This window comes from Sturnus vulgaris, chromosome Z, assembly GCF_052056855.1.
Source record: "Sturnus vulgaris isolate bStuVul1 chromosome Z, bStuVul1.hap1, whole genome shotgun sequence".
Taxonomy (NCBI): domain Eukaryota; kingdom Metazoa; phylum Chordata; class Aves; order Passeriformes; family Sturnidae; genus Sturnus; species Sturnus vulgaris.
The window spans coordinates 46998017-47018009 of NC_142283.1; the positions used below are offsets into that span (position 1 = coordinate 46998017).

Consider the following 19993-nt stretch of genomic DNA (forward strand, 5'->3'; position numbering starts at 1 on the left):
CATATAGGTGCTCCTTTAATTCCATGATTTTAGGTAAATTACACAGAGAGATCTTGCTTTGTAGAAGGCTTGTTTGTAGCCAGAAGCTCCCTGTCTTAAATTGTCCACAAGTGTTGCGTTTACAGTTCTCCAGTCATATATTGTTACACTTACTAGACTGAAAAATACTCAAAGTTCTTCTTGTGACTTCCTGTGCCACTTTCTCCAGAATTCTGGGCTGGGGTAGAGCTTGTTTCCTCAGCTGGTGTTTTTGCAGCCTCTTCTGCTCCAATCTGTTTCACCACAGTGGAAACACTTGGGCAAGACACTGATTCAGTGCTGAAGTCAGGCTGTGCTTGCTATCTTATTCTCATTGTTTAGTCTCATTCACTTCTTTTTTTTAACATAATAAAGGTCTAGAAGCTTGTACCTCTCAGCTTACAAAAGCAGAGATCAGTACCTTGGCTTGTGCTGTGGCCTGTAGTTCTTTAGCACATTTGGCCTTGGCAGAGTTTCCAGAGATTACTTCTCTCTTCATTGTGGGGAAAAAAATGAGTTTTGTTTATAGTGGAAAAGTTTATTTCTGACCTGTAGAATTTTTTGCAGTGCAATATGTTCTATATGTTCCTGAATCTATGTCAGTTAGTTATAAATGCTATCCGTATATTACAAACTTCTTTAGTAATTACTGTCTTTCAGTGCTTTAAGTTAACCTGAGTTGGGTGAAAACAAACTATCTCCAGGAGAGCAACTCTGACTTCATCCATGATAAAACTTTCCAGAAAAAGTAGTCTATCAGGTTTTTTTCTGGAATTTTAGATTATTCCAATTTAATGAAATTATTTTGTTAATCTCGGCTGAAATAGAGGTAGGTAACATCTTATCTGAATTAATTAAATCTCCAGCTCTTCAATTTCCTACGGTAGTCAGCTGACCTGCTATCTGCATGAATGTAAACATCTTGAAGTGCCAAGAAATTTCTTTCATTACTACAACCTTGTGAAAGGGCTTGCATGAGCATTGCTACCCTATCCTTTCAGACTCTGAAATGCATACTGGACCAAGGCAGTGCATGATTTCTATTCTGAATCATGCTGCTTCTTTCTACTGTTTTCTTTCTAACTTTCAGTTTTTCTTCTGCTGCATTCTGACATAAATGTCTTCTGACTTTTAATTCTCTGTTATTATCTAGTCAAAGTCTTGAGAGAAGAGGGAACACAACTTTCTGTTTATTGGTTTTTGGGTTTTTTTTAATTGTTTTTTTTGTTGGGTTTTTTTCCCCTCCCTTCTGAAAACCAGGGTGTTTTTCTCTCTTTTAAATGGTGTTATTTAAGGTGGGGCTGCTAAGCTGTCCATCTGCATGCATTTCTTACAAACATTAAAATCTGAAACTACTTATGAGTTTTCTGTCTATTTGTGAATTTTGAGAAGCTGTTAAATCTGCAGTGTGAATATGAACAATAAAGTGTTTCAGGCACCCAGATCAAAGAACTGAGTTAATGAAAGAGACACTTCACAGATATATATTCCATGCAGCTTTTAAGGTAGAGAATAAAAATAATCGAGATCAAAGAAATTGTAAATTGTGCAGACTGTGGTCAGTTCATTCAGGGTGGAGGTTTATTTGATGATTAGCTTAGGTTAGTCTTATATTTCTTTTGTGTTTGGTTGGGTTTGTGGTTTTTTTTTTGTTGTGAGGGGTTTTTGTCAGAGAGAAACAGGGTAAGTGATACAAGAGAGACTGGTTATTTGTTCCATTGCATGCTTTCAAAAATCAGGTCACCAGACTATAGTTTCTCTTGGATATTCGTATCCAGTCACAGGTATATGGAGTATGCAGTTGCTGCTTTTTTACATTTTCTCCCTATTTTGCAGGCTTTGTTGTGAGAAGTGGCTGACACACATGCAGTTTTTGCATTGCAATGTCATCAATCACACAAGCCCTGAGCCCGCTCCCTGTCAAATCAGATTTCAGTAGCATCCTGGTGCTAAGTAATAGGAGGGTGGCAAGAATGAGACACAGACAGGTCTGTCAAAGCGCATTAGAAATCTAGAAGAAAATCACACCAGAAAATAAAATAGATGTGAATGTGCACTTGTGAGACTCTGTTACTGGATTGTCACAATCTCTACGTTTAGTCTGAAGGCTGCCTCACAAGTGTATAATTAGAGTTTGTTTCTTGTCATTACATATGTTGCAGCTCTTCTGTTTAGAGTATTACCAGTACTTTATGTAACCTGTTCAAAACTGTGTGTCATGAATCGCTTTGCCAGGGGCAAGGGAAATTTGCCTGGATGAAGGAAGCCAGGTGCCTATTGTTAGAGTTTACAAACATGTGCAAGCAGCATTGCTCCATCACTTTTAGCACTGACTTATACCCTGCATCTAATGCCTGCAGGTAGGGTACTTTTTCTTGTAGACATGACAATTTCACCACTGGAGGTTTTGCTGCACAGGGACCTCAATGACAGATCTTATGCATCCACAAAGATACTAAAATTACTGTCTTTAGTGACTTTGCCTGGAGCTATGGCTACTTCCAAGCTCAGAGGTCTGAAATTCTTTTCCTCAAGGGTAGAACAACCAGAGTAGTTGGGTTCATGGCTACCACTGAAGCTTAAGCATAAATGTTTTGAAACAGAGGAAAAATTAATTGAAAGCCATGGAGTCACTTGAATCCAGTTTTGGAAAATGAAGGGAGATCAGATTCAGCATGGATAAGAAAATCATTCAGATTTCAGTTGAACTGTAACAGTCTCACAGACACACACAGATGGGCCGGAGTCCACCTTCATGAAGTATGACCTGCAGAAGGTGGGCAATCATTTGCTAGAGAGAAGTGTGAGCTGAAGAAAGATTGGAGGGCTACTGTGGCCATAGTGACCCATGATTATAAGTTGTGGAGAAACACTAGAATCAGTTATTTTAATGGGATTTTCTGGTAACTCTCTTTTTATGTCCCTATTTGTGATTTATTATGTGGCAGTGGCAGAAAGCATGCTGAGATGGGGCAGCCACCTCCATCCAGTGGTTTCAGTGGAAACAGTGTCAAGCAGTGTTGCTTCAATGAGACTGTAAGCACAGCAGGTACTCAAAGACAAGACAGATCTAGTGCAGGAGCAATAGACTAGGGAATAACCACATCTTGAATCTAATTGAACTTTCCTAATATTCTAATTCTAATAATATTCTAATTCTAATATTCTAATTTCCTAATATAGTGAGCTCTTTTTAAATATTGCTTGAAGATGATGTATTGTTATTAAATAGGCATTCTCCTCAGATGGTTTGGCTTAAGAGTTTACACAATTTATGGTAGGTTATGTATTCTCAGAAGTCTGGAAAAGATAAACTGTGTTTGCATGGAAGTGATAGTGTGGGTGGATTCCTGGTAGTTACGGTAACTAGTAAAACTGAAGAACAAATCCCTACTTGTAGTAGAAAATTCAGATCTGGCATAAGCCATGTGGCTTCAACTATTTTGATCAAGTGAGACATATGAATATTTTTCTTCCTTTTTTCAAAATAATTTATTTATTTCACTGAGACTTCCCTAAAGGGCGGTAGCTTTTCTACCCCAGTCCAGTTCATTGTCCCACAGAGGAGAAGGGTGGAATAGCTAGGGAGATGAAAGCAGATTTCTCCACATATAGTAGCAGAGAGAAATGAACAAGTGACAAGTACTTTGTGGGATGCATAGTTGCAAAGCAGTGTTACCCAGTGAAGGCTTCTGTTCAGATGTCTGTTTCTCCCCATCTCTTACAAACAACTGTAGTAGCTAGGTGTCTGTGGCATTTCATTTGGCAGACTTTAAAACCTGTTTGAACAACAGTAGTAGAGAAGGTGAAGAAAAGCAGCCATCATTTTGACTTTCACCGTGATAATGAGGTAGAATTTCCAAGGCAGAGTTAATTTCTCTTCATCACTTTATGGCACCTGCAATAAACCAGGTGTCTTCTGGAAAAATCACCATCTTTGCTGTAGAAAGTTCATAGGTCAAACTTCAGCTGCGATAAAATGTTATAAAAGGGAAGAACACAAAAACAAGGACAAAGTTCACATTCATGAAGTCCTAAAGGGTTTCTCTAGGATGTCTACTTTTGAAGAAACCTAGAATGTTAGAGTTACATTTCATGAGCATGTTGTGGGAAATGCATATAGATTTAGCCATGAGCAATTGGGAGTTGAAAGACGAATGGAAAAATAACTGTGAATGACACTAGAGAGGAACGTCTATTAAATTAGATAAATCCTATGTCCTCCTGCTCAGCTCCAGTCTGCTCATGGTTTGTTAAATTATTTATGCCATTAATAGTCCCATACAATTTCCATTAAATTATAAGGGCACTTGTTTAAAAGAATAAATACACTTATCATATCTAAAATCTTTGTCTACATTGTAGTCTGTACATTTACTGACACTTTAGAGGTTTGTTTGGTCTGGCAGTAATTTACAACCTTCACACTCTAACAGAAACAATTATTGGCCAATTTATAATATAATTTCTGAAATTTCAGTATCCATATTTTTTCCATCCTCTAATTTTTTTTCATTTATTTTAGGGGACAGACTTTTTCAATCCTTTCAATAGCCTTGTCTCTAACTTGTTCAGTTGTTAGATAGTTTCAGTTCGATTTTTTTTTCTTGTTATCTGGATGTGAACTGCCTCTATACACATTATCTGATTAACACCTTTATTTTATGAAAATTACAAATTTAAGTTTTAGAAAGCTACCTGAAAATGATTATTTGTAGGAAAAATTATGTCTAAATCCTGCTTAGTATATTTGTGGGATCATGTGCAAACTTAAGACCTGATTTGGGAGGATTTAAATTCTCATTTATTTTGCTACTCTGAAAAAGGATTTCAGCCTAGACTAGGGCAAGTGTAAGACCAATCTGCAGAGAAAATAATTTAAGAGAACAGTGCATTGAGTGCTAGAATATTCATCAGTGATGCAAATATTCTATATACCTGTGTTCTATCTTATATACTGCTGTTATGAGTCTGCATATAATTTTTTGTATCTATGAACTCTTTCAGGAAAGCCATATGACAAATATAGAAAAAATATATAGTTACATTTTACAAAAAGAGGCAAAGGTATGCTTTATCATAATGAGGACAGTTTCAGTTTTTTATGCAGGGATAAAAGCATCAAAGCACCTGTGCATTAGACAGTAATATCCTAAACAAGAAAAGGAAAATGGGAGAAGATCTACTTTGTGCCCCTTTATGTAACAAAGACAACTGTCATAGTGTACACCATTTGCTACAAATTCAAGCACTTCCATAACCTAAAATTTATCAGCATGGTTTTCCTGCTGGTTATTCTCATCCCTTAATATTTCTTCAGCTTCAGAAAGTTGATAACAGGTTAAATGATCTGGGAGTCACTGTACTGCCACTGTGCACTGTAAGCATTATGGTTACAAGCTAATAAGCGATTTCAGGGCTCTATTCTGTACCTCTTCATGAGGCTAATAAGAAGAAAAAAAAATTTCAGTCCCTAAAAGACTGAAAAACCCATGGAAAAGAAAGCTGATGTATTTTATTGTTTGCTTTGCAGGAGGAGAATATTCAAGACAAATTGAAATAAATAAGGGGCTTTAGGTTTGAAACTAGATTTTGCTGCCTTCATAGGCATTAAAAGAGGTGCCCAAGTAAGGAAAAATTCACAAAAGACTTCCATTTTTCCAGTTGCATTTGCAGTTTCCAAGTTTTGTAGTAATAAAATGGATGTTTCAAGGACATTTCCCCTAAAGCTTAAGAAGCAGCTTCTTTATCTTTTCCTTGGATTTAATGATGATAATAACATTATTGATAAAAATAATAAAAAAAATGATGACAAGTGATGTTTTAAAGACAAATTCCAAGGCTTGTTTTGTTTTTCTTTTATGGATTGTGAAAACAAGTATTTGTCAGTTGCTAAGGACATACTGGATTACCAGCCTTTGGTATTAGTGGTGATTGAGAAAGAGTGGACTTTGGGCCAGCAGTTGCCTTCAGCATAATGTAGTGGCTCTCAATTTGTTTGAAAGCACTTGTTAAGGCATTCTGAATGATTTTATAGCATTACTTTTCTGCTAAACCAACTTCTGTGGTTGCTGCAGAAATGATTGGTGGTTACTAATGACACACTTGAATACGAGTGGAAATTAACAAGAAAGTAACCTCGTAGGAAAGGTCTGTGTCATTGTAGTAGATCTTACATTCTGCCTTTCGAAGACTACAAGTCTGTAGGTCTTTTGAATTAAAAAAAAATACTACAGGTATTTTGGTGAGCTTGAAAGATGATCCAGAGGCTTCCTTTTGAAATCCCATTGCCAAGTTACTTATTTTGGGTGTTTTTGAAGTTTGGTGGGTTTTGTCATGGTTTATTTGGAATGGCATGTCCTCTTGTATTGTACTATGTGCTGTTCTTTCAGACATACTTGCTGGGGCATTGAACAAGATGGGCATCTAGCAATGAAGCAGAAACTATTTGCATGTGTATTGGTTTGATCAAAGTTACATAATTACAGCTTTTGTTGGGCATTAATCATTCATGAATAGAAACCTTTCAAGTAAAGAAAAATGTGACTCTTCTTACGACACAAAGCCAAATCTTTTTACTAGTCAGAGTAGCACTTTCAGAAAGGAGTGTTGTTTGTTCCCACCAAATCGCTGATTCTAAACTCTTATGCAAGTATAAGTTCTGCTTGGCGTGCAGTCTTAATTATTTAAGAGCTACACATCTGTCTTTTCTTTTCTAAAAATAAGCAGCCATTCTAGTATATGCGGCTCCAAGAACTCTAACAAGAGCAACTTTGTGTATTTGAACCACTTCTTATATAATTTCCACTCCTGAAATGGTTCTGTTCAAGTGCTGAAGTGATTCTAATCATGAAACCTCGGGTGTTCTTTGTTTCTTCTGTTAGTCTCTTGCTTGTTTGGTAGGTAGGAGGTAAAACCTGAAAAAAGAGTCCAAACACGTATTCAAACTGGTGATCATGCAAGGGAAGATACTTCCTTCCTCAAGCATTCTTTCCCTGCCCAATGGTTTTCTTTATTCACTCCTTCTGTGTTTTCTTAAAAATTCTTTTCTTGACTAGTTTCTGATTTTGACTGACTTCTGCTTTTTTTTTTTTTAAATTCATGCTGCATAACTGTCTATTCAGCACAGGAACGTTTCAGAGATGGTCTCAATTTAAACATATATATAATCAGAAATTCATGCTGTTGTTTTGAAGGCTTCTCTTGTCCTGCAAGCCCTGGCCATTGAATTTAGTAGTTGCACTTTATAAGGGCAGATTTTTATGGAGAGATTTTGCTTTCCCCATTTCATTTTTCTCTGGATTCCCCACAGTGAATGGGCCTCTTGTACTGATTGTTAGGCAGAATGTCATAAATATGTTTATTTGCATCTAGAATCACCATTTAAGCAATAAGCTTGCATTGTGATGCCTTGGCACAAATGTACAATCACCTGGAATTTGCGAATGCTTTTTCAAGAATATAATGTATGCATCACAACCTGAAGCAATTAGAGTGGCCTCTTAGTTTGCAAATGTCCTAAGCGGATCACAAATGGTTATAGGTTTTGTAATAATGTATATTAATAATAATATATAATAATTAATAATGTATAAGACAGGCAGTAAAGTAGAGGAGGAAGGGTTGTGCTCTGGGTTAAACGTGAGTCATGAGCATGTAGAAACTACAGTGACTGTGGAAGCCCTATCAAATGCATCTGGGTAAAGATCAGAAGGGACATTCCCAAGGGGGATCTTAGATTAGGCATCTGCTACTGACCTCCAAACCAAGATGAAAAGGGCAAAGAAGCACTTAATCAGGGTTGCTTAAACAACCTTTGGATAACAGATTCTGGGTCTTTCAGGTGACTTCAACTATCCAGACATTCTTGGTAGAGCAATAAAGCAGGTCACAACATCCACCAAATTCCTGAAATGCATACAGGACTGCTTCCTCATACAAATGTTAGATGTGCTAACCAGGAATGAGATATGACTGGAGTTGCTGCTCACTAACCAAGGAAACCAGCTTTGTAATATCTTGCTTAGTGATGGCTTTGTCTGCAGTGATCACAAAATTGTGGCCTTTGGGTCTGGTTGTGCACTCTGAAGGTTAATAATAAGGCAAAGGAAAATATTATGGAAAGAATCCTCCTAGGAGCCATCACAAGTCAGATTAAGCATATGATTGGGAAATGCCAGCATGGGTTCACCAAGGCCAAATTGTGCTTGACAAACCTTCTACAGCAAAGTAACCTGCTTGATTGATGTGGGACAAGCCATGGACGGTGTCTGCCTGTGTTTCTCCAAGAGTTTCTCTATGGTCTGCCACAGCTCCTGGTGAAGTTGGTGTGTAACAATCTGGACAAGCTGCCTTGCAGAGGGTGGGGAACTGACCACAGGCAGCCAGACCGGGATAAATGGCTCCTTTTCCAGCTGGCAACCTGCCACAGTGGGGTCCCCCAGGGATTGGTGTTGGTCCCGATGCTGTTTCATGTCTTCATAAGTGGTCATCCAGAGCACTTACAGTCACGCAGGGATCAAGTGAACACTTTGGAAGGGAGAGCCATGCTGCAGGAAAGCCTGTGTAGGCTGGAAGAGTGGGCAAAGAAGGACCTTATGAAGTTCAGCAAGGACAAGTGTAAGGTCTTCCATCTGAGAAAACAAATCCGGGAATGCAGCACAGGCTGGGAACACAAGGCTGGGAAGCAGCTCTGTGGAAAGGGAGCAGGGAGTCCCAGTGAGCAGCAAGCTCAATGTGAGTGAGCAGTGTGCTGCTGGAGCAAAGGAGCCCAGTGACACCTTGGGCTGCATCAACAGGGGCATCAGCAGCAGAGATTATCCCGCTGTTGTTGGCGTTTGTCAGGCCACAGCTGGAATGCTGTTGTCAGCTTTGGCCTCTGCTGTACAGAAAAGACACGGGCAGGCTGGAGAGGGTGGAAAGAAGGGCCACAGAGATGAACAAAGAGCTAGGAAGCCTGACGTATAGGAGAGGCTGAGAGAGTTGAGTTTGTTCAACCTTGAGAAATGAAGATTGAGGGGAATCATCACCATGTTACAGTATTTGAAAGGTGATTACAAAGAAGATAGAGATTGTATTTTTACAAGGGGTCACATGGAAAATGAGAGGGATAATGGGTTAAAGTTACTCCTGGGCATATTCCGCTTGAACACCAGTGGAAATGTTTCACAGTGAAAACAATCAGTCAGTGGAATAATCCTCCTAGACTTGGTGGATTCCCCAGTGTGGGGCATTTTTGAGGCTTGGCTTAACTGGGTGCTTGGCTGTCTTGTCTAGATCAAGCTTTTGTCAAGAAAGGTTGAACCTCTTGAGGTCCCATCCAACCTGCTATTCAGTGATTCTGTGCTGAGTTAGAAATCCATGTCTAAATTATTTGGGCAACTTGAAAAATTTCACTTTGTATATAGTGATTCTTTTAAATGTTTTAATTTAAAATCAGTTATTTCACTGAGGTCTAGGATGTAAAAATGATGTGTTGTTATTATGAAAATGAGCAAAGCGTTTAGCCATAATATTACTGATAGAGAACAGAAATCTGCTTTTAGCAAACTGATGCCTGAATTCTTACTTTTTACACAGACTGCATCTTCGGCTATTAAAGGTGCTATCCAGTTGGGAATAGGATACACAGTAGGAAATCTTACATCAAAACCAGACAGAGATGTTCTTATGCAAGACTTCTATGTAGTAGAAAGTGTTTTTCTACCAAGGTAAGAGCAAGCATATTGAATTTTTCTTCCATCACATTTCATAATTAAACTCTTAACTAGGTGTTTTGAACTAGGTTTGTTTTCCAGTTCTAACAAAATTGTCTTAACGTATAATGTATGAAACTTGCAAATTATCTAGTCTTCATGTTGTCATTGAAAATTAAGATAGGGAGAGAATTATTGGGAAGGTCACACTTCATCTGAAAATTTGAGACTTACCATTTATAGAAAGGGAAAGTAATTTTGACACTTTAAATTAAAGGAGCTGTCAATTTGATTTTGAAGTGATTTGTGGATCTGACATTCACATTTGATTAGTTGTATATTAGTTTCTGAAAATAATAATTATATTTTGTTGAGAGTTTTAAAAATTTATGAAAATTCAAGTCCTGCCATTTTAAGTATAATATAAAAATTTATACTACAATATCACCTTATATTTACACTATAAAATTCTTTCCAGGGTTCTAGTCTGTGACAACAGTCAGCTCTTCAAGCTATGCTGATTACTGGTTGTGCACCTTTACTGCTTTGCCACCTCAGCTTGTATCACTGACAAGTTGATGGTATAGAAATTGTAACAATACAGTTATGCTGATAAGGGAAGTCAAGGTCTTACTGATTTTTGGTGTTCAGAAGATGAAGTACGGTGCCATGTACCCTTTCCAAGTTACATATGCTAACAAGAGATGAAGAAGGTTTAGGAGAAATGTATTTCAAAACCAGGACGACTTACTCTGTTGAGTGTTTTCTGGGTTTTCAAAAGTGCTAAATATAGTCATTTCAGTAAGGATATGCGATCTATGTAATCTTTCCTGGATTTGGGATTGATTTCTATCAGTTTTTCAAAGTTTTGTTCATGTGCAGTTCTAATGCTACTTCATAAGCTGTTTTGAATAATTTATAATCCCTTAGCATTTACTAGTGTCACTAAACCAAGTTAAATTAACAGTCTACAGAATAATTGCAGACACTTGAAATTTTGGTATTTCCTCATGTAAATTTCCTTGATTTTCATTGAAGTGATATATCCTTAAGGAAAAAAAAAATCTTATGTGAAATAAAGCTTTTGCATTAGCTCCTAGTAGTTGAGGGTATTCATATCCTTGTTTCGGTGTTAATGATAGAGTTTGTGCATAGGTTAGCAGTCTTTCTCTTGTAGATTAGGTAGATATAGAGAAGCTAACCATATGCATGTGTTTTCATACACTATAATCACAAAATGTTGTTTAAACATCCAACTTACAGGTGAGAAATTTGCATATTATGTAACAAAGCTTTTATTGGTGAGAAAAACATCTGCTTATGACAGAGGCTTCTGTGGTACATCAGCTTTGTTCAGGGAAACGAAATGGAGAGCCTGCATGCTAAAATTGTTTTATTACAAAGCATGGTTTGAGAAAGAATAAATTTTCTTTCTTTTTAGACATAGTTTTAAATGTATAAGTAAAATAAAATGGTTTGTAGTCCATAGCATTGCATGTGCCTTCTTTCCTGTGAGACTCACATGCATGTACACACAGAAATGAAATTTCTTTGTTTTGTATTGGTATTACAAAAGAGCTAGGAGACGTAGCTTCTGGTTTAAAACAAAAGGCAGAAGGACAAGACTGATTGCACTAATACAAAATTTAATAGAAAAGCTTTAGTAGTACCTTTCCAGACTGTAAAAAATATATAAGAAATAAATATTTTGAAGAAAATTAGACCAAGTAATGGCCAAAGCAGTATAGTTTTGCGTTTGGGTTTTTTTTTTGCATAGCTAGGTAGTAAGCAGTATATAGCACAGTGAGATATCTTGACTGTAACAAAGAGCCGCTCCATAAAGAGCACTTGTTGAAGCATTGTCTACGGAGCTAAAAGTTGGCTGTCTGCAGCAATCTCTTCAAACAACACTTTATTTCTTCTGTTGATGCACAGAAATGTCAAATTTCAAATCCTTGCTGTGTCTCAGTGTAACATCCACTTTTATTTATCTAAAAAAATTCAACCAGAAATGTATTACTGTGCATAAATTTTAATACTTTAGGATTGCACAAAATTAATATGGAATTCTTTCTTACTGGTTCAGAGTTTTGGGATGTTGTTTCATGATGGCAATTATGTGGATTGCTCGTGAGTCATGTCTATAGGTAACTTCATTACCCATGTTTAAAGTAAAAAGCAAAGGTTGCACTTTCTTTACAGCTGGGGCTGCACTCCCAAGGTGCACTTCAGGTGCTCTTCACTTTTTCCTAGGGGGTACCTACATATGATGGCAGCATTGTTAAAAGTAATTACTGTAATGACTTTTTTTTAGTCCCCTTTGGATTAGTCCGAGTTGAAGCAATTAGTGGAAATTAGTTACACCAGCAGGTGAAGTGTGTTGACCTCTACCTGGAAGTACCCTGGAGCAAACTGAGGTTGAGTAAACTTTTTGCAGAAGTTTGCAGCTGAAGGAGAACCTAACAGTGCTGTAAGAGTGGTGCTGAAATGTGCTTGCCCAGCAAGGCACAGTACTTTTCCACTTGCTTTGGGTACAATTCATATGCAACTTCAAACAGGCTGTCAGCTGAACTTCCCCTTCATTTTGGCGTCTTCACTGCAGCCTGCCTCTTCGCATGGTGTTCTGCTCCACCTTCCTCCCATGTTTTCCCTTCCTTACCTGTGTCTGGCAGCGAGGTGAGAAGACCTTTTTTCAGTCATGGGCACACCTGCTTCTTAGACAGCAACTGGGGCAGGGTGGCCAGGGTACGATAGACCTAAGCTAGTAGAAATGCAATGCAGCCTTTGCACCAGTGAGCAGAAGAATGTTATATCTGCCCTTTTATAGTTAGGGGAAAACAGTTAACACTTGTTTATAAATTTTATTCGTTGAAGAGGATAGTCTCTGCATATCTCTCAGATCCTGAAATAAACCTCAGCCAGTATCTCTGCTTCAGTAGTCATACTGAAACATTCAGGATTCATTAAGAAGGGAGAAAAACGCCAGGGAAAAAAATGATTAGGTCAGATCTAAACATAACTGCTCTGCATATTGTGGGAGCTACTGATCTAAATCAGAAGTAACTTACTGGATTACAGGTTATTCCTGGTCCAGAGTTACTCTGTAACTGTGTTAAATTGGTCAGAGTTTAGCCCAGCTTAATTTACGTGTTTATTTCTGGAAGTGACTTTGAGTGAAGTACAGGTGTCTCTGTACAGTGGGAGGATTTGAATTGCAAAGGTGCTTGCCTTCATTTGCACATTGTAATGGTGGAGAGCCTTTCATCCCTTTTTCTTCAAGCTCCCCAGGAGTTTGTATAACATGCTGGTTTTCGAAAATGAGATACTACAGGAAGCTGCTGTAATGGTGCTCATTGAGAACCACCATCCATATGAAGTTAAAATGGTACTATGCAAATTTGCTTCTAGGATGGAGAAATACTGCACTGACCTACTGATTCTGAAGATATGTCTGGAGTCTGCACCCTACTCACTGAATAGAGTGAAACCACAAGGGAAACCACTCCGAGTAATCTCTTTTCTGGCTTTTCCACTCTGCTTTGGAAATCCAGCAACAGAGGTGCTTACCTGGTGTTGGCACTGCTGCAACAGTGGCTGGAGGGTTCAGTGGGAAGATTGTTTATCGTGCATGTGCTCTCTATGCTCTGTCCTGGGACTAGCTGTGTGGGACATATTTGTCTGTCTTCCTTGGCTGGAAGCAGTTCCTGATGGCACAATTTGCTTCCAGTTAGTTGTTTCTACAATGCGACTTCAGGAATATTTTGTCAGCCCTTTGACTTGGCTGTGATGCTGGCTCCCAGTGAGATGGCCTTGATTAGAATGGCTCGTTGCTCATCTGCAAGCCTAGCTCTGACAGGCAGTGGTGGCTCAAACTGGTCACTGGGCCATGGGGCTCTGCAACTGCTTGTAAGTTGGCAGTGTTAAGCTCTTCCAGCAGACACAGAAGGAAGTGCATTTTCTGTGGTGGTTGAGAAACCAAACAGAAGCTGCTCCATTATATCAGCTAATTTTGGCTATGAAGCTTCAGAAATACAGAATGTTTCAAGCAAGATGATATGTTTCAGCCTGCATTCTTTTGTTTTCTTAGATGGAGGCTGCTTCTGAGCACAGCTGTTGAGTTTGACCCCTTTTTGCAGCAAGTTGTTAGTCAATTTTAGGCACTTCCCTTGCTAATACACTTTCATTGCAGAAATGAAATGCACTTTCACTGCATTCAATATGCAGACCCTGCATATTGAGAACAGTTGCTATGGTTTTTAATTGAGCTGGGAAGTGTGTTAGATGCTGATGACCTGTATGCACTCTGCAGCTACAGTCTGTCTATATACTGATCTAGTTAATTTACAAATTGCCTTCTTGTGATGCTAATGAAAGATTATTCATTAATAATCTTTCTGCTCTTTAATGTCAGAAGCTTACCATTGTATTGTGATAGCATTTGAATAACAGCCCGAATAAGTAGTCAAAAGTACAAAGAAAGTAAAACCTTTACTTGGCTAGTCTGGGTTCTACTTTACATCTGAAACTGAAGCGTAGTGCTTTCTAGTATGTTTTTGAGGACTGATTGAGAAACTTGATACTTAGTCTTGGAAATAACTTTGTACCAAACCTGTATCATAGGTTAGCTGATGGGCTAAGTAGTGTATTTGTAATACAGAATGCTCTACAGGTTCAGTGTGACTAGTGTTTGAATGTTCATACTGACAATGATTTGTTGGGTAACTTACACCATGATATGTGTTTCTAGTGGGCAGTTTCACAAGGAAGATAAAGAGACCTGAATATTCTGATAAAGTGCTGCTGCTCTTCCTTGGTGCTTTGGTTGCAGAGATGCACAGAATTACTCAAGTTCTTACAGGGTTTTTATGGTTTGTGGGTTGAGTGATAACACAGAGAGGAGAATGCAAAACAAATATTAGAAATATCTGGGGATACTTTGGCGATAAGAGCAAAATGTGGTATGAACTACTGGACTCAGCTGCTTCTGTTACCAACAAATTATTTGTAAACCTCTGATAACCCAGATAGGTGTATGGTTATGTAGACTGCTTACACTACTTTTCAAGTACTCTGAGATCCTGTATTTTAATTGTATTTCCAGTTGGTTATAAAATAATCATCTCTTCGTAAGTGTAAGTAAATGTTTCTGTATTTAGCTGTTACATAGATATGATTGACTTGTTGTCTTAAAGTTACTTACTATTCCTAGCTGTATTTCAAAGCTGATTTGAAGGGAACTGCTTCACACAGCATTTGGTAACCGAAAATTTAGGCAAACGTAAGTGAGAAAAAATGATATTACCACTGGACTTTAACCCACAGTATGAAGAAAACACAGACACATCTATTTGTACAGATAAACATGATACCCACTTAATTCATGTGGGAAATGAAAGAATGCCTTCCTGAAATTACATACAGGAAAGAAACATGTCAAAACATTACCTGACCTGCAGCATGTATTTGTTTGATACAGTTTTTAGAGCTGAAACACATTTTGATGAATTTTTAAAAAACAGCTGTATTCAAGAGCAATGAAACTGCAATTAGATAATCTTAGCTTTTAATGTTTGGAGCATTTAGCTTTAGACATTTTATTTTGATTTACAATCTAAAAAAGAATTGCTTTCACTAAAGAACTGAGGTGTTCCTCCTCTTCAGTTTTTTTACAATACGCACAAGAAAGTTATACATGGGGTCACAACTACAGACTAATTCTTTTGTTAACAGCTCCATCAGAGCCTTTTAGCAATCCTTAGTGACGAAAGCTTGCTAGCAAGATATGCAGCTGGCTTTCTCTGCCCCTTCAGATAAGTGTGTATCTCCTGAGCACATCCTACCAGGATGAGGCCATAGCAAAGAAAAGCTGCCAAGAAATTTAACTGGCGTCTTGTTAAGCAAATTTTTACAGCCATGGGGTTAGCCATTAAAAATGTAATTAGTTTTATTTCACTTTTAGTTTAGTATTGCACCACCTATGCTTTAATACTCTCAGCATTTACAAAGACACAGGCTAAGATGCACTTACTGTCATTTCTAGGTGTGCTTGATTTTAAAAAACCAACACAGTTAAAGTATTAAACCAAACTTGCATTTCAAGATTAGTCTCTCTTCTTTAGTCTGCCTACGAATCTTTTTCTTTTGTGTGGTATAACACCTAAGGTTATTAAAATACCTCATAAGTTACAATTGCTTCCTAATCTTTCCAAAGCCTCTATTCTTTTGTCATAGCTCATATAGAAAGACTTGAATTCCTCAAGATTGCCAGAATCAGAGCTAATTTTAAAAGTCTTTATCTTTGTTTTTCTGGTAGACCTGTGCTTAAACTAGCTGAGAGGGAAATTACATGGTTACCTCCTTTCTTATTATGTCCAAAGCACTATTTTGCAGATTTAACTTTTTTCAATAGATCATGGGCATTTTTCTTGTTCAATTTCAAAGATGTAATCATCAGGCTTGGAACTCCCTAGACTGATTAAGAATCATGATATGTAGTGCTTTGCACATACTCTTTAATCCCATGAGAGTGAAACTGTAAAATGCATCAAGAAAATGTGAGAGAAACCACAGAATACATTTTTTCAATAGCTAATAGAGTGGAACGTGAATAATTCTAACTAGGGTAGGGATGTACTTACATCAAGCATTCTGTACAGTGGAGTTTGTCCTTTTCCAGCAAGTGCAAGATCATACTCAATTCATACTTGTTATATGAGCTTTAAATTGATAAGAAATTTGAAAGGTTTCCATTACTGTTAGAAATTTCTGGAAATGAGGGTACTTTTTCTGTTAAAAGTACAATCAAGAAAGCATTAAAAGCTATTTTGCAGAGTACTAACAAGGTATCTTAAATTTGTGTCAGGCTCACTGCATGAATTACTGAATTTACGGTTGGGATCAGTAAACTATTCGGTTAGGAAGTGAAGCTGAACTAATTAGTATGATGAACAGAAACAGTAGGGTATGGTAAAATACTCTGTAGACCTTAAACAGAAGGTGTTTCTTAGAGATGATTTCATAAAGAGTAAGAAAACTTGTCTGCACAGAGAAATTGACTGTTATATCTGTAATAAAGTATCTGATGTTTTCTAAATACATGGAATTTCCCTCTGTGTAGAAGCAGTTCCAAAATATTTGCTCTGTTTTGCAATAAATCTCCACTTGCTATGCATTACTGTGCACCTGCTGATCCAGCATTGATCATTTTACTCCATATGCAATTATGAAATGGCTCAGAATTGTCTTATTGTCATAGCAGATTTATGGAAGTACTTAGTACCAAAATGTAAAACTTCTTTTAAAAGAAGTTTGGATGCTTCATATTCCCAGGCAATTATGTGATACTTCAGTAGAGAACACTCTGTTCTATTCTTTTCTGCATCTTATGACAATTAAACACATTTACAAGTATGACTCCAGGTTTCCAGGGTAGCTATATGGCCACTGGGGCATCCTCATACTGGACAAAAATTTAGTGAGTCACAACCAGCTATATAAAACTTAATGTCTGAAAAATCTGGCAGTGTTCTGAGCAGCTGAAACACCTTATGAAAGACCATTGTTCTATCTTAACTATAAAGAAACACTACCATCTTTAGCTTGTATCCTACTGATTTCCATTTTTAGCTCTATAAGGGAACAATAATGCATATGTGGATTTGATTTTGATATCTTGAAGTTGTACTGCAGTAAATATAAAGTGATCAGAGAAGTTCATTAGGACTAGGCAGCCTTCACTACTACCTGTAGGGTTTAGCACACCAAGAAGCAGCAGTATTCTATAGTCTTTGTATGTATCGTTGGCCATCCACGAGCATCTTTTTATGTGTGAATTCTAGAAAGAAATGTTTGATTTTTTAATTTTTTTTCTCCTCATTGCATCTCCTGTTCAAGAGTCTGAAGTGTTATACATTTCGGGAGCCTGAGAAAGCTTGTTCACCTGCTGTCACGGAAATAGTTTGTTTAGTGGGGGCTTGGCAGCATGCATACAGGGGCAGCTAGGTGGGATGAGTAGGCTTCTGTCATCAAACTGTTGTTAATGAAAGGTGGAAAGTTCATATGACAAGTATTAATTATACAGGATGAAAGCTCTTAAATTCTTTCATTATATTTAATTTTTATTCTCTTTTTCAGGAATTTTGCTTAGTGTTTATTGTTTTTCGTATCTGTGTGAATTTGTAACCTTTTTTAATTTTTTGTGTCCTTTGGATATTCTTTTTGCCCAGCATAATGGTACATTCTGCATTACTGAATAATTTAGTTATGAAAAATGAGTAAAGAAGTGCTGGAAAAGTTGATTTCAGCAACTGTGTCAAGTCTTGAATATTGTATTTCTCTATTTATCGAACCATTCAGACACTGGCCAAACTGATAAGAACAGTAAAACAGAACAGCCTTTTACTCTTATCAAGGACAGTAAAACACAACAGCCCAACCTTGGAGAAATAGATAAAGGATGTAACCTAGGCAAACAGAAGTCATGCAAAACAAGCAGGATGCCGGCTCAGCTCTTCAAGGCTGGAAAAGTTGAAGTTGTGCAAAACAATGATACTGCACTTACTCAGAAGCAAGGGTCAAGAAAGAACACTGGACATTAAAGAAAGACCCTAAAAAACCATATGAGGACTTTTGATAAGGGGAATGATTGTCAAATAAAGTCAAGTAAGCGGGGATAGCTAATGAATATACAGTCAGTGAGTATGATAAAAACTCTGTTCACATGACTCTTAGGGTACTTGATTAGAGGAAAGATCCCCAGAATGACCAGCATGCTGTAATAAAGGCCTGCTTTCTAATACTCAAAAATGTTAGAAAGTTTCTATCTGACTGATTCCAGTACCAAAACTTTGTATAAAAGGTGTTTTTGTTTGTTTTGAAATCACAGTGTAGAACTTTACTCCCGCTTAAAAGACCTCAGTTTCTATCATAAATGAATCCATGGGCATAGAAAAACCATAGGGGTTTTTTTGAAATTTAGCAGCATTTTGCTGCTGACATTTTTCTTTACCTTATATCTAGTATTCATCTCAAGACTTTTGTAACTCAGACTAAAAATACAGTGAGATGATAAATATAAAACAAGGAGAAGAGTTCAGGAGTACAGGTAACAAACATAAGCCGTAGAGTAGCAGGAAAGCTGTGACATAGTCACACCACAGGAGCGTGGTGGGATGACCAGAGTGATGCACTGAATGGCTACAGGCTCTTCGGAAGGAGAGGTGGTGGGGTGGCTCTGTACATTAGGAAGTGTTTTGACTTTACAGAGCTCAAGGATAGTGATGAGAGGGTTGAGTGCCTATGAGTGACAATCAGGGGGAAGGCTGAAAAGGCAGATATCCTGGAGGGAGTCTGCTATAGACCACCCAACCAGGAGGAGGAGGTGGATGAACTATTTTACAATCAGGTGGCCGATGTTTCATGATTGTCAGCCCTTGTTCTTGCGGGCGATTTTAACCTGCCAGATGTATGCTGGAAATTCAGCATCAGAGAGGAGGCAGTCTAGGAGATTCCTGGAGTGTCTGAAGATAACTTCCCAACACAGCTGGGAAGCGAGCCCACCAGGGACTGGATCTGCTGCTTACAAACAGAGAAGGGCTGGTGGGGGATGCCGTGGTTGGAGCAATCTTGAGCACAGCGACCATGACACCAGAGTTTCAATACTCAGTGGAGTCAGTCTCTACCCTGGACTTCTGGAATGCCGACTTTGTCCTGTTTATGTTTAAACATGTTCTTTATGCAAATGCATACAGGTGGTGAAAACAGTAATTTCCTTTAAGGTGAGAAAAAGGAATTTGCTGGCAGTGTCTCTCACAGACATTTCTATTAATGGTTAATGGTGATAGAGAGCTTTATCTAAATTTATGCTCTTTCCTGAGCTGGCAAACAGTCAAGTTAGAAAGCTTTATGGTGAAACCAGCTGCTAATAATTGCTCAGTGGTTTGTTTTGTTTTGTTTTTGTTTTCAGTGAAGGGAGCAATCTTACCCCTGCTCATCATTACCCTGACTTCAGATTTAAGACATATGCACCTCTTGCCTTCCGCTATTTCCGAGAACTTTTTGGTATCAAGCCTGATGACTATTTGGTAAGAGCCTGCAGTTTTCCTTTGAGTTACAAATTATTATAAAGCATGCTAGTTTCGTTGTGGCAGAAAAGGATTCTTAAAGGGTGCCCTTTAATCATTAAGAAACTTTGTGTGTGGAGGGGTATATAACTAGTAAATATTTTTAATGTTTACAAAAATTTTAATACTTTATCTTTAAGATGATTTGTATAAAAAAAC

The 19993-nt window shown here is 37.8% G+C and overlaps 1 protein-coding gene across 3 annotated transcripts in view; it reads left to right on the forward strand.

The window, feature by feature from the left end:
• The window catches only part of PIP5K1B (phosphatidylinositol-4-phosphate 5-kinase type 1 beta), a 98285-nt gene that overhangs the window by 38473 nt on the left and 39819 nt on the right, over positions 1 to 19993 (forward strand). For 2 of the 3 annotated variants that reach the window (XM_088156853.1, XM_014869913.2), the window contains 2 exons: positions 9598 to 9728; positions 19678 to 19795. In XM_088156853.1, coding sequence (XP_088012979.1) covers positions 9598 to 9728; positions 19678 to 19795 — 249 coding nt within the window. The remainder of the gene's footprint in view (positions 1 to 9597; positions 9729 to 19677; positions 19796 to 19993) is intronic. The other variant, XM_088156854.1, reaches the window with a different exon arrangement.